General features: G+C 38.7%; 1 protein-coding gene across 2 annotated transcripts in view; it reads right to left on the bottom strand.

Annotated features, from left to right (window-relative positions):
• The window catches only part of C1H11orf65 (chromosome 1 C11orf65 homolog), a 65786-nt gene that overhangs the window by 7630 nt on the left and 42608 nt on the right, over window positions 1–15548 (bottom strand). For both annotated transcript variants that reach the window (XM_066247369.1, XM_066247377.1), the window contains exons 3-5: window positions 12890–12982; window positions 3044–3097; window positions 2381–2581 (exon numbers count right to left, since the gene is read on the bottom strand). In XM_066247369.1, the coding sequence (XP_066103466.1) occupies window positions 2381–2581; window positions 3044–3097; window positions 12890–12982 (348 nt within the window). The remainder of the gene's footprint in view (window positions 1–2380; window positions 2582–3043; window positions 3098–12889; window positions 12983–15548) is intronic.

Genomic DNA, 15548 nt, shown 5'->3' with positions numbered 1-15548 from the left:
GGGCTAGGACTCCTTTTAAGTATTTCTAATTCAGTGATAGGTGAATAGCACATTGAGCCTTTGGAGGTACATGCCACAAAAAGACTGACAAAGTACGAGTATACTGAGGTACTTAATAAATATCTGATGGTAGAGCGTCGGCCTGGCGTGCAGGAGTCCCGGGTTCGATTCCCAGCCAAGGCACACAGGAGAAGTGCCCATCTGCTTCTCCACCCCTCCCCTCTCCTTTCTTTCTGTCTCTCTCTTCCCCTCCCGCAGCCAAGGCTCCATTGGAGCAAAGTTTGCCCAGGTGCTGAGGATGGCTCTGTGGCCTCTGCCTCAGGTGCTATAATGGCTCTGATTGTGGCAGAGCGAAGCCCCAAGATGGGCAGAGCATTGCCCCCTGGTGGGCATGCCGGGTGGATCCCGGTCGGGCGCATGCGGGAGTCTGTCTGACTGCCTCCCCATTTCCAACTTTGGAAAAATACCAAAAAAAAAAAATTAAATATTTGAATGAATAAATGAATAGACATATTCTAAGTATGTCTTAGTTTCTCATAAGAACAGACCTGACCTACTCTCAGTGCTGATGATTTTTGAAGACTCTAATCCTCAAGGGGTAAAGGCAGCCTCCAAGAACAAAGAAGTCTCACCATTATGTCCTGAGATTTTGTGGTTTCCCCTGTATGACACTTGATCCTAACTGATTGTCTATTTTCCTACTACTGATTTATTTCCCCCACACACACATTAAATAACAAGGAGAGTTTGCTTTTCTCTGCCAGTCTATAAATATAAAGAGCACATATTTACTGTATTATAATGATTTTATCCTGTTTACTAAGTGCTTCCCTAACTTAAAGTCAAGTTACTTGAGGAGAGCAACTATTCTTATTTACTATTGTATTACTAGCATTTGGTACAGATGGTTGGTATGCAATAAAGTTCATTGAATGGATGACTGCATAACTTGGTTATTTTCACTTTTCATACTTAGCCTATTCAATATACAGTGTTCTACAATCTGTCTACCAAAAATTGAGGATTTGATGAAGACACTTGGAAAATACATATTTATTATACAATACATTTTAAAATAAAATATGTATTTCCGATGGCTTTAGGCGACCCCTGTGTTTTGGTAGTTCGACCCCTGCTGGGGTCACGACCCACAGGTTGAGAACCACTGCTCTAGATGATTTCAATCAAAGCTTATTACTAAAAGTATAAATAAGTGTAAGAAAAAAAGAGATGTATTCCTGTATCTTGAAGTATTATTAGTAATCCCAGAATAGTTAATGTAAAGCCAGTAGCCATGGCCATCATCACAGCCACCTGGCCAGTGCAGGTTTGTATAGGATTCGGACAGACGGTAATGAAACAATGGAGCCAAGAACTGGTGGGCCATCATCTTTATCCTAGCTTGCACCCGGCAGGCAAGAAATACACACAGTGGGAAAACACTTCCCTTTCCATTCCGGGCTCCCAAAGCCATTGACTTATCCGAGGTTCCTAGAATCAAAGGTTTCTAGCTCACCAGCCTATTAACCTCTGTTCCCCATCAACTTCTCTCTGCACAAACTGGCTTCTCCCTCAGCACTCCATCATCTTGGCTGCTTCTCCTGGCCTCTCCACGTGGCCTTTCTCTGCTCTCCTACAGCATGGGCTTCTCCTAGAACGTAATCACTCTTCCCCCAGAATAACATGATCTCTCTTCCTTTTAAAACCTTTTGGCGCAAAAACCCTCCCCCAACACATATTAACATAATCACACCCATCCCAAGCAAGAAGGGCAACTAATATTATCACCTGGGCGACAGGCTTCTACGTGGCCAGCAGCATCTTTAACAAAGTGAGGAGAATATATTTTATCTGCCCAACAGTTAACTTAAGCAATTTATTTATTTATTTATTTATTTGTATTTCTCTGAAGTTAGAAACGGGGAGGTAGTCAGACTCCCACATGCGCCCAACCAGGATCCACCCGGCATGCCCACCAGGGGGTGATGCTCTGCCCATCTGGGGCATTGCTCTGTTGCAACCAGGGCCATTCTAGCGCCTGAGGCAGAGGCCACAAAGCCATCCTCAGTGCCCCGGCAAATGCTGCTCCAATGGAGCCTTGGCTGTGGGAGGGCAAGAGAGAGACAGAGAGGAAGGAGAGGGGGAGGGGTGGAGAAGCAGATGGGCGCTTCTCCTGTGTGCCCTGGCCGGGAATCGAACCCGGGACTCCCGCACGCCAGGCCGACGCTCTACCACTGAGCCAACTGGCCAGGGCCTTAAGCAATTTTTTAATAACCTAAATTATTAGGATTCGCTATTAAATGTAATTTCAAAATTAATTTTTTAAAAATCGGTTTATTAATATATAGGTTCAAAATAATTAATATTTCTTTTTTCTTACTCTCTCAGAAACAGGTCTCCAGCCATTGTTCTCTACACGACGATACCAGCCACTGTGATCCTCTTCCTCAAGGTTATCACTTTTAATATGAGATGCATATTTTGCTCTAAGTTTTGTGTAATCTCTAGGACTATTAGCACATAGATCTTCAATATGTCTCTCAGTAAAAATTTTATAGTATATATCAGGTGGAAATTTAACCTGTAGATAAAAGAGTTCAAAGGATCACAGTAATCTAATTACAAAATGTTTTACATTAAAAAGATTACATCTTTTAAAGTTCATATAAATGTGCTTCAAAAATATAAATAAGCATGACCAGGTGGTGGCACAGTAGATAGAGTGTTGGATTGAGACACAGAGGACCCAGGTTCGAGACCCTGAGGTCGCCAGCTGGAGCATGGGCTCATCGGGTTTGAGCAAAGCTCACCAGTTTGAGCCCAAGGTCGCTGGCTTGAGCAAGGGGTCACTCGGTCTGCTCTAGCCCCCTGATCAAGGCGCATATGAGAAATCAATCAATGAACAACTAAGGAACCGCAATGAAGAATTGATGTTTCTCATCTCTCTCCCTTCCTGTCTGTCTGTCCCTATCTGTCCCTCTCTCTGACTCTCTCTGTCTCTGTCACACAAAAAAACTACAAGTAAGAATTTATCCATACTTACACCACCTAATCTGAAGCGTACGTGAACGCCAGCAGCAGCATCTAGAAGCTCTGCCTATAAAAAAATATATATTACTTTTCAACATTCTGTATATACCAATTCACTACTTCTTACTCTGTCATGTTATTTGCTGAATATTGTTTATTTATGAAATAGGGCAAGTGACTAAACCTCAAAGTTATTTATAAATCAGAAAATATTTTAAGATTTAATTTCTTATAGGTATCTAATAACTAAAACAGCTTACATGATAACTGGAAAAATAATATGAAACTTTTCTTTCTAAGCAATATATAAGTATAAAAGTCAAATGATTTGTTATTCATAAAACAAGTCCTAAAATATATGATTTACATATTAAGTACTATCTTACAGATAAATTCAGATAAAACTATTGTGATTGGTCAGTGTGAGTTTAACACCAGATGACCTTTCCTAACTAGTTTTTATTAAATAAAATATCCACGTTTAAATTTCTGAAGAATTAGATATAATTGGTCTTCTAAATTTTAGTACTTTAGACCAAATAGAAAATAGAGAAAAAAATATTTGGTTCTCTAAGACAGTTCAATCTTGTATCCTGATAATATTAAATTATACTTCTTTTTAACTCTTTTTTGGTGGCCTTAGAATATTTTACTTAGACCTAAGTATAATATTAACAGAAGACAGTTCAATCTTGTATCCTGATAATATTAAATTAGATGAGAAAATAGATGTTATCCTAAATTGTTCAGTCCATAAAGCCCAAAAAATAACACTAGTTTTACATAATTTTCTCCTGAATAAAAATTATACATAACATATATACATACATACATAGGGTCATAATACAAATGTGAAAAAAGATGTTTTATAACAGGATCTCAAAGTATATATTCCTAAAATTTATAAAATGTATATATACTTTTATGTATGAATACATATACCTCTTTTCTAATAAAGTAGGCAAATCTTAAGTGTACAGCTCCATGAATTTTTACCCTTCCTCTTTTAGTCAGTTAGGGTTGATCACATGATCCAATCAAAGACTGAGCTGGGTCAAGTCTGAATTGCAGTTTTAGTAATTCATATCTAGATTGTCCACTTCTAATTTTTCCCTGTTTCTCAGATGTGATCCTGACAGGTCTCTATTTCCTCAACCACAGAAGACTATGGGAAACTCAGTTACACTCTTTGGAAGATTGTAATTTAATTATCTTTCTACCATCTACAGACTCAAATAGGGGTGGGGTTGGCTGTGTATTTGAGGCAGTTCCCTTCCCTTTAGTATGATTTATCTCTTATGTCTATGAGAAATTTAATTTAGTTTAACAGTGTCATTTAAAGTGGACTTAGATTAGTTGTAAATTGGTTCACTGAAAATTCTAAGGCCACCAAAAAAGAGTTAAAAAGAAGTATAATTTATATACTAAGGGAGGAGAGAAATTATAGTCATATAAAATGCTCAATTAAAATCAGAGGAAGCAGAAAAAGAGTGCAAGACAAAAAAAAGAGAAAGAGAGAGGGAGAAACAAAGAATAAATACAATAACTACCCTTAGGCAATACTGTTAGGAAATGATAACAAAAATGGTAGATCAAACTATACCAATAATCACTTTAAATGTCAATGGTCTAACTATGCCAATTAAAGGTCAGAGACTGTTAGAGTGGATAAAAAATAAGACCTAACTATATGTTGTCCACAAAAACCAACTTTAAATATAAAGACAGGCCAAAAGCAAAGGGATGAAAAAAGAGAATTTTAATTAACACTAATCAAATGAAAGGTGAGCAGAATATTAATTTCAGACAAAGCTGAATTCAGAGCAAGGCAAATTATCAGTAACAAAGAACAGCATTACGTAATAATAGTCATCAATTTTCTAAGAAGGCATAACAATCCCTAATGTATACATGCCTAATAACAACAGAGCATCAAAATATCCAAGGCAAAAAAACATAGAACTACAAAGACAACTAGAGGCATTACTATTATATACTGCTCACAAAACTTAGGGGATATTTCAAAATGAATATGAAGTGATAAAATATCCCCTAATTTTTGTGAGCAGTACAGTTGGAGGCTTCAACACCTGTCCATTGGTAATTGACAGATTCAGGAGACAAAAAATTAGTAAGACTATAATTAAACCAAAGAGCACCATCAAAACTGGATCTAACTGACATTTATTGATCACTTTATCAAACACTTTTTAAGCTCACATGGAACATTTCCAAGATAGAATACTTTCTGGGCTATAAAATATACCCCAAAAAATTTAAAAGAAAAAAAATCATACAAAGTATGCTCTCAGGAATTAAACTAGAAATCAGTAGCAGAAGGACAAATACAATATCAGAAATGAAGACCACAATGGAAGGAATTAAAAGCAGGATGGATGAAGCTGAGGATCAAATCAGTGAGATAGAGGACAAGATAAATGAAGGCATGGAAGCAGAGCAGCAAAAAGAAAAGAGACTCAAAGAGAGCTCTGTGGCAACATCAAGAGAAATAACATCCGCATCATAGGGGTTCCTGAAAAAGAAGAGAAAGAACAATGGATAGAGACCTTCTTCAATCAAATCATAGCTGAAAAACTTCCCTAAATTGATGCAGGAAAAAGTCACACAAGTTCAAGAAGCACAGAGAATTCCATTAAAAAGAAACCTACACCAAGACATATAATTAAAATACCAAAGCCAAGAGATAAAGAGAAAATATTAAAAGCTGCTAGAGAAATAAAAGGCTATCACCTACAAAGGATCCCCCATAAAGATGACATCGACTTCTCAACAGAAACACTTGAGGCCAGAAGGGAATGACAAGAAATATTCAAAGTAATGCAGAACAAGAGCCTACACCCAAGACTACTTTATGCATTAAGGCTATTGTTTAAAATTGAAGAAGAAATAAAAAGCTTCCCAGACAAAAAAAAAACAAAAAAAACTAAAGGAATTCATTACAATCAAACCAATGCTGCAAGAAATGTTAAGGGGCCTGTTGTAAACAGATCAAAGTGGGAAAAGAATATAGCTAAAGAAGAATACAGATTTAAAGAATAAAATGACAATAAACAACTACATATCAATAATAACCTTAAATGTAAATGGATTAAATGATCCAATCAAAAGACATGGGGTAGCTGCATGGATAAGAAAACAGGATCCACATCTACAAGAGACACACTTCAAAACAAAAGATGCACATAGACTGAAGGTAAAAGGATGGAAAGAATATTTCATGCAAATGGAAATGAAAAAAAAAGCTGGGGTAGCAATACTTATATTAGACAAAATGGACTTTATTTATTTTTTTATTTTTATTTTTATTTTTTTGTATTTTTCTGAAGCTGGAAACGGGGAGAGACAGTCAGACAGACTCCCACATGCGCCCGACTGGGATCCACCTAGCACGCCCACCAGGGGCGATGCTCTGCCCCTCTGGGGCGTCGCTCTGCCGCAACCAGAGCCACTCTAGCGCCTGGGGCAGAGGCCAAGGAGCCATCCCCAGCGCCCGGGCCATCTTTGCTCCAATGGAGCCTTGGCTGCGGAAGGGGAAGAGAGAGACAGAGAGGAAGGAGGGGGGGTGGAGAAGCAAATAGGCGCTTCTCCTGTGTGCCCTGGCTGGGAATCGAACCCGGGTCCCCAGCATGCCAGGCCGACGCTCTACCGCTGAGCCAACCGGCCAGGGCCAAAATGGACTTTAAAACAAAGGCTATAGTAAGGGATAAAGAAGGTCACTACATCATGATAAAGGGAGCAATCCCACAGGAAGATATAACCATTATAAATATCTATGCACCTAATATAGAAGCACCTAAATATAAATATATAAAGCAGACTTTGATAGATATAAAGGGTGAGATCAACAGCAATACTATAATAGTAGGGGATTTCAATACCCCACTAACATCACTAAATAGAACCTCAAGAAAGAAAATTAACAAAGAAACAGCAAACTTAAAGGACACATTAGATCAATTCAATTTAATAGATATCTTCAGAATCTTTCACCCTAAAGCAGCAGAATATACATTCTTTTCAAGTGCTCATGGTACATTCTCTAGGATAGACCACATGTAAGAGCACAAAAGCAGTCTCAACAAATTTAAGAAGACTGAAATCATATCAAGCATATTCTCTGATAACAATGGCATGAAACTAGAAATCAACCACAACAGAAAAACTGAAAAATACTCAAACACTTGGAAAATAAATAGCATGTTATTAAATAACAAATGGGTTAACAATGAGATCAAGAAGAAATTAAAAAATTCCTAGAAACGAATGATAATGAGCATACAACAACTCAAAATTTATGGGATACAGCAAAAGCAGTACTGAGAGGGAAGTTCATAGCATTACAAGCATACCTTAAGAAGCTAGAAAAAGGGGCCCTGGCCGGTTGGCTCAATGGTAGAGCGTCGGCCTAGCGTGCGGAGGACCCGGGTTCGATTCCCAGCCAGGGCACACAGGAGAAGCGCCCATTTGCTTCTCCACCTCTCTGCCGCGCTTTCCTCTCTCTCTTCCCCTCCTGCAGCTGAGGCTCCATTGGATCAAAGATGGCCCGGGCACTAGGGATGGCTCTGTGGCCTCTGCCTCAGGCGCTAGAGTGGCTCTGGTCACAACATGGTGATGCCCAGGATGGGCAGAGCGTCGCCCCATGGTGGGCGTGCCGGGTGGATCCCGGTCGGGCGCATGCGGGAGTCTGTCTGACTGTCTCTCCCTGTTTCCAGCTTCAGAAAAATGAAAAAAAAAAAGAAGCTAGAAAAAGCTCAAATAAACAACTTAACCTTGCATCTAAAAGAACTAGAAAAAGAACAGGAAGTAAAGCCCAGAGATAGTAGAAGGAAGGAAATAATAAAGATCAGAGCAGAAATAAATGAAATAGTGGCTAAAGAAACAATACAGAGGATCAATGAAACCAGGAGCTGGTTCTTTGAAATGGTAAACAAGATCGATGAACCTTTAACCAGCCTCATCAAGAATAAAGGAGGACTTAAATAAATAAAATTAGAAATAAGAGGGGAGAAGTAACAATTGACACAGCAGAAATACAAAGGATTGTAAGAAAATACTATGAAGAACTGTACGCCCCAAAATTAGACAACCTAGGTAAAATGGACAAATTCCTTGAAACATATAATCTTCCAAAAATCAATCTGGAAGTATCTGAAAACCTAAACAGACTGATTACAACAAATGAGATAGAAACAGTTATACAAAAACTCCCAGACTGACCAGGCGGTGATGCAGTGGATAGAGCGTTGGGCTGGGATGCGGAAGGACCCAGGTTCAAGACCCTGAGGTCGCCAGCTTGAGCGCCAGCTCATCTGGTTTGAGCAAAGCTCACCAGCTTGAACCCAAGATCACTGGCTCCAGCAAGGGTTTACTCGGTCTGCTGAAGGCCTGTGGTCAAGGCACATATGAGAAAGCAATCAATGAACAACTAGGGTGTCGTGACAAAAAACTGATGATTGATGCTTCTCATCCCTCTCCATTCCTGTCTGTCCCTATCTGTCCCTCTCTCTGACTCTCTCAATCTGTCTCTGTAAAAAAATAAATTAATTAAAAAAATAAATATTAAAAAAAAAAAAACTCCCAACAAACAAAAGCTCTGGGCCAGATGGCTTCACAAGTGAATTATACCAAATATTTAAGAACTTACTTCTATCCTTCTCAAGCTATTTCAAAAAATTCAAGAGGAAGGAAGTCTTCCAAGCTCCTTTTATGAGGCGAGCATAATTCTGATTCCAAAACCAGGCAAAGACAACACAAAGAAAAAAAATTATAGGCCAATATCCCTGATGAATTTAGATGCTAAAATTCTCAACAAAATATTAGCAAACCGGATTCAGCAATATATGAAAAAAATCATACATCATGATCAAGTGGAATTTATTCTGGGGAGGCAAGGCTGGTACAATATTCATAAATCAATCAATGTGATTCATCACATAAACAAAAGGAAGGAGAAAAACCACATGATAATTTCAATAGATGCAGAAAAAGCATTTGGTAAAATTCAGCATCCATTCATGATCAAAACTCTCAGCAAAGAGGGAATACAGGGAACATACCTCAACATGATAAAGGCCATCTATGACAAACCCACAGCCAACATCATACTCAATGTGCAAAAGTTAAAAGCAATCCCCTTAAGATCAGGAACAAGGCAGGGGTGCCCCCTTTCACCGCTCTTATTCAACATAGTTCTGGAAATCTTAGCCACAGCAATCAGACAAGAAGAAGACATAAAAGGCATGAAGTAAAACTATCATTATTTGCAGATGATATGATATTGTATATAAAAAACCCTAAAGTTTCAGTCAAAAAACTATTAGATCTGATAAATGAATTCAGCAAGGTGGCAGGATATAAAATTAATACTCAGAAATCAGAGGCATTTTTATACACCAACAATGAACTGTCAGAAAGAGAAATTAAGGAAACAATCCCCTTCACTATTGCAACCAAAAAATAAAGTACCGAAGAGTAAATTTAACCAAGGAGATTAAAAATTTATACTTGGAAAATTATAAAACATTGATAAAAGAAATCAAGGAAGATATGAACAAGTGGAAGCATATACCATGCTCATGGTTAGGAAGAATAAACATCATTAAAATGTCTATATTACCCAAAGCAATTTATAAATTTAATGCAATACCAATTAAAATACCAATGACATACTTCAAAGATATAGAACACATATTCCAAAAATTTATATGGAACCAAAAAAGAACACGAATAGCCTCAGCAATCTTGTAAAGGAAGAAAAAAGTGGGAGGTATTATATTTCCTGATATCAAATTATACTACAAGGCCATTGTATTCAAAACAGCCTGGTACTGGCATAAGAACCGGCATATAGATCAATGGAACAGAACAGAGAACCCAGAAATAAACCCACTCCTTTATGGACAACTGATATTTGACAAAGGAGGTAAGAGCATACAATGGAGTAAAGACAGCCTCTTTAACAAATGGTGTTGGGAAAATTGGACAGCTACCTGCAAAAAAATGAAACTAGATCACCAACTTACACCATTCACAAAAATAAACTCAAAATGGATAAAAGACTTAAATGGAAGCCGTGAAAGCATAAGCATCTTAGAAGAAAACATAGGCAGTAAGCTCTCCGACATCTCTCGCAGCAATATAATTGCTGATTTATGTCCACAGGCAAGTGAAATAAAAGATAAAATAAACAAATGGGACTATATCAAACTAAAAAGCTTTTGCACATCTAAAGACAATATGAACAGAATATAAAGACAAACCACACAATGGGAGAACATATTTGACAATATGTCTGATAAGGGGTTAATAACCAAAATTTATAAAGAACGTGTAAAACTCAACACCAGAAAGATAAACAATCCAATCAAAAAATGGGCATTTAAAAATAATGAATAGACACTTCTCCAAAGAGGACATACAGATGGCCAATAGGCATATGAAAAAATGCTCAACATCACTAATCATTACAGAAATGCAAATTAAAACCACAATGAGATATCACCTCACACCAGTCAGAATGGCTCTCATTGACAAAACAACACACGATAGGTGCTGGCAAGGATGTGGAGAAAAGGGAACCCTCCTGCACTGCTGGTGGGAATGCAGACTGGTGCAGCCACTGTGGAAAACAGTATGGAGATTCCTCAAAAAATTAAAAATCAAACTGCCTTTTGACCCAGCCATCCTACTTTTAGGAATATACCCCAAGGACACCATAGCACTGTTTCAAAAGAAGAAATGCACCCCATGTTTATGGCAGCATTGTTCACAATAGTGAAGATCTGGAAACAGCCCAAGTGTCCGTCAGTGGACGAGTGGATTAAAAAGCAGTGGTACATATATACAATGGAATACTATGGGGCCATGTAAAAGAAGGAAATCTTACCTTTTGTGACAACATGGATGGACCTGGAAACTATTATATTAAGTGAAATAGGCCAGCAGAAAAAGAAAAATATCATTTGACCTCACTCATTTGAGGAATCCAATGAACAATGTGAACTGAGGAATGAAATTCAGAGTAGAGAGATCAAAGGGACCAGAGGAAAAGAGGACAGAGGAAAGGGGATGATGGGGGTGATAAACCTGAAGGGAAGTAGAGAAGGCGCTATGGGGAGGGGACAAGGGGGATGTTGAGGGGAATTTGGGGGAGGGGGAGGCATTCGGGTGACACTAGAATCTATGTAAACACAATAAATTAAAATTAATAAAAATTAATAAATAAATAAAACTGAAAGAAGCAGTAACTCCACGTGTTCAGTTTTCCCCTATGGAACTGTGCACTGGTGGAGGACCAGGTGGGTCAGTGCAGATGTGGGTGTCCTCTCACTTTTGAGGGTGTCTCAGACAAAAGGCCTTGGCTGTTTTATGGACCTGAAGTGTGTGTGTATGATAGAAGTGGGATTGAGGAGGGTCAGGTGGACTGAGTCAGAGTGGGCAAAGTGTCTTCAAAGATTTTTTTCTTAAGAAGGTTTCAATAGAGGTGCCCAAAGACCTCTGCTCAAAGCTTGGTTAGGGATTTAAGTGCTATTCCTGAAAGTCTAGGGCAGTGGTTCTCAACCTGTGGGTCACGATTTCCGATGGCTTTAGGTGACCCCTGTGTTTTGGTTGTACGACCCCCGCCGGGGTTGCGACCCACAGGTTGAGAACCACTGGTCTAGGGGACCTGTGTCCTTGAGTGCAGGTCCCTTCACAGGCTGTAATGCATTGCTGTGCACCAAGTCTGCTGCGGGGCGGGGCAGCGTTCCCCTGAGAAGCCTGTCAATAAAGCCTTTGTAATTGCCTGTGATCAGGCCTGAAAAATCACATAGGATTTTAACCAGGAGCTATACTTCTTAAAAAATGTTCAACTTAATTAATCATCAGGGAAATGCAAATACAAAAACTGACAATACTGAGTGCTGGTGATGATACAGAGCACCAAGAATTCCAAAAGGTTCCTGATGGTGAATATAAATTAGTCCAATAACTTGACAAGAGCATATCTTGTCATCCAGCAATTCTACTTGTAGATGGAGTAGAAACCAAAAAATTCATGCATATATGTATACCAGGAGACATAAATAAGAATACTCTCTCGCCTGACCTGTGGTGGCGCAGTGGATAAAAGCATCGACCTGGAATACTGAGGTTACCAGTTCGAAGCACTAGGCTTGCTTGGTCAAGGCACATATGAGAAGCAACTACTACAAGTTGATGCTTTTCTCTCCTTCTCACTGCTCTCTCTCTCTCTCTCTCTCTCTCTCTCTCCCTCCTCTATCTAAAATCAATAAATACATTTAAAAATTAAAAAAAAAAAGAATATTCTCACAAGTAGTCTTTATAATAGCCTGAATTTGGGAAAAAATCTAAACATCCCTCAACTGTAAATGAATAAAAAGCAATATTAATAAATTAATAAATAGCAATATATTAATAAAATGGAGCACTTGCATTATTTTTAATAAACTGAATGAAATTTAGCTACACAAAGATAATGTTGAACAAACCAAGGTAGATAAAAAAGTATACTCTTGGATTCTATTTACATATAGTTTAAAAAATAGAAAAAACTGAGGTACAATGCAGGAATTCAAAACAGTGGTTACCGTTTGGAAGACGAAGTTAGCAGCGATTTGCATAGAACCTAAAGGCTGTGGTCTGAAGTATGAAAACACTGATCTGGGCAATCAGTGTATAACTCACTGAGTTAAACATTTATGTATAATTAATTTTTATATGTTTGTAATACTTCAACATAAACGTTTTTTAAAAGGAACAAATACAATCACATTGAATTTATAAAGTAGTCACACAATTTTAAGGCAGAAAAAAGATGCTGTATCAATAATGTCCTTACCTCTTTAGGATTAATATATCTTACTATCTGACGTGGTTCCCCTTGTCTTCTTATATCAATCAGACTTTTAAAGTGTTGGTATACAGTGATATCCTACAGGTTCAAACACATAAAATTTTATGGTCAAGATGAATAAAAATCACAAAATAAATTTTATATATGTAAACCAGAGTTTAGAAATATTATTCACTCGGGGTTTCCTTTGACAATGTTGGTATTATTCTCACAAGGAATTTTATCCTTAAGTCTGCAATTGTTTCATTAGCAACTATAAATAGAATATCCAGAACTTTGGTTGGATCACTTCTGTATACTCCAGAGTAGTCTAGGAGAAAGACAAACTACAAATGATTAAGAACACTGACTATGGCATAATATAGTCTGGGTTTACCTGTTACTGCTTACTAGCTTTGTGACCCTGGACAAGCTGCTTAATCTCTCTGCTCAGCTTCTTATCTAAAATATGGGAATGACAGTAGCTATCTCATATAGCTATGGTAAGAAATAAATAGGTTAGTATTTGTAAAGTACTTAGAATAATGTCTGGCACAAGAAAGCACTCAATAAATATTATCTATTATTATCATTACAGAATCCTCTTCTTTCCTGAAAGTAATTCCACTGATTTACACCCTACTTACTTTTCATGTTAGCTTAAATTTAGTCAAATAACTCCTAATAATTCTTCAATCTTGGAAAACTATTTTTATGGTAACCCTTTCTTCATATGCTAAGTCATCAAAAAACTCTTAATAACTCTTGGTAAGCTGTCCTTCCCCCAGTTTTCTTATGTTAAGCCAAATCGAATAAATTCATATTGAAGTAACCCGTAGCACCAATACAACAATTTGAAGCCCCATTGTAATTGCCTGTGGAAGATGGTGCAGGAACCATCAACACAGACAATATTCTTTCTGAAAGGAATATATAATTTCCCCAAAGTAAAACCTAAAATTGAGTATCAAAAAATTATGGTTTAAAATCTGTATAGTATTGTCTAAACATGCCAATTGCTGTATCAAAGCAACCTAAAATTTGATGACTTAAAGCAACAACTACTTTCTTTTTTTTTTTTTTTACAGAGACAGAGAGTCAGAGAGAGGGATAGACAGGGATGGAGAGATGAGAAGCATCAATCATTAGTTTTTTTCGTTGCGCATTGCAACACCTTAATTGTTCATTGATTGCCTTCTCATACGTGCCTTGACCGCGGGCCTTCAGCAGACCGAGTAAATCCTTGCTCGAGCCAGTGACCTTGGGTTCAAGCTGGTAAGCCATGCTCAAGCTGGCGACCTCGGGGTCTTGAACCTGGATCTTCCACATCCTAGTCCGACGCACTATCCACTGCGCCACCGCCCAGTCAGGCAACAACTACTTTCTGAGGGTTGTCAAGGACCTTCTGCTAGTCTTGCTTGGACTACGTGTGTGGTGGTAGTCAGCTGTTAGGTCAGCTGGAGCTGGGTGATATAACATAGCCTCACATACATATCTGGGTCTTCAGCTTGGAATGCTGGAAAATGGGATGACTGGGCCTCTTTCTCCACATATACTTTCCTTTTTTCTTTTTGTATTTTTTCTAAAGTGAGAAGAGGGGAGGCAGAGAGACAGACTCCCACATGCACCCAGCCAGAATCCACCTGGCAAGCCCACCAGTGGGTGATGCTAGGCCCATCTGGGGCGTTGCTTCATTGCAACTGGAGCCATTCTAGTGCCTGAGACAGAGGCCATGGAGCCATCCTCAGTGCCAGGGCCAACTTTGCTCCAATGGAACGATGGATGTGGGAGGGGAAGAGAGAGACAGAGAGAAAAGAGAGGGGGAAGAGTAGAGAAACAGATGGGCACTTCTCCTGTGTGCCCTGGTCGGGAATTGAACCCAGGACTTCCACACGCTGGGCTGTTCTACCACTGAACCAGCCAGGGCCCACATAGACTTTTCAGTTTAAGTTTCTTTACAGCATGGAGGTTTCAAAGTGCCAATGAGAGAGACAGTAGGATTTGGAAGGCTTATTAAGGACTTATCTTGTAAGTCATTCAGCATCAGTTACTCTGAATTCTATTGGTAAAAGTCCTAGCAGGCCTCAAGAGGCAAAGTTCACAGTGTGATCTATAGGAAATTCCATATGTGGTTGGCCTCAGGGTTGGCTCTGAAGGACAAGGATGAAGATAAATCCTTCCAGGGGACAGAACCTCAAGGAGCACATATGGTTATGTATATATGTTGTACATAAAAGGAAAGATGACCAGAGGTACAGATCTACAGATGGGCAATGACTGATGGTTTGGCTGGATGGTCAGGAATTTGGAAAGAACATGGTTAGACAATTGATGACAAGAAGGTCTGGAGAAAAGGTCAAACCACCCACTCCCAAATGTACACCAAGTGTGAAGATATTGTGTCCCATATGGATGATCACCAAAGCGCAATCTCAACAAAGAAGACTTCTAATAATCATGTAGGCAAAATGACTAGTTCTTGTTCCTGAGCCACTGCTCTCCTTGCCCAATGGGCTCATGAACAAAGTGGTCATACAGCAAATACGGATGTTATTTATAGGCTCAGCAACATGGGTTTCTATTCACCATATCTATCCACAGCCACTGCTGAGTGACCACTTTGCCAAAACAGAGACCAACACTGAGCCTCTGATACGGCATCGTT

Source organism: Saccopteryx bilineata, chromosome 1 (assembly GCF_036850765.1).
Source record: "Saccopteryx bilineata isolate mSacBil1 chromosome 1, mSacBil1_pri_phased_curated, whole genome shotgun sequence".
Taxonomy (NCBI): domain Eukaryota; kingdom Metazoa; phylum Chordata; class Mammalia; order Chiroptera; family Emballonuridae; genus Saccopteryx; species Saccopteryx bilineata.
The sequence above is the reverse complement of the archived record's forward strand: the minus strand, read 5'-3'. Positions and strand labels throughout refer to the sequence as shown.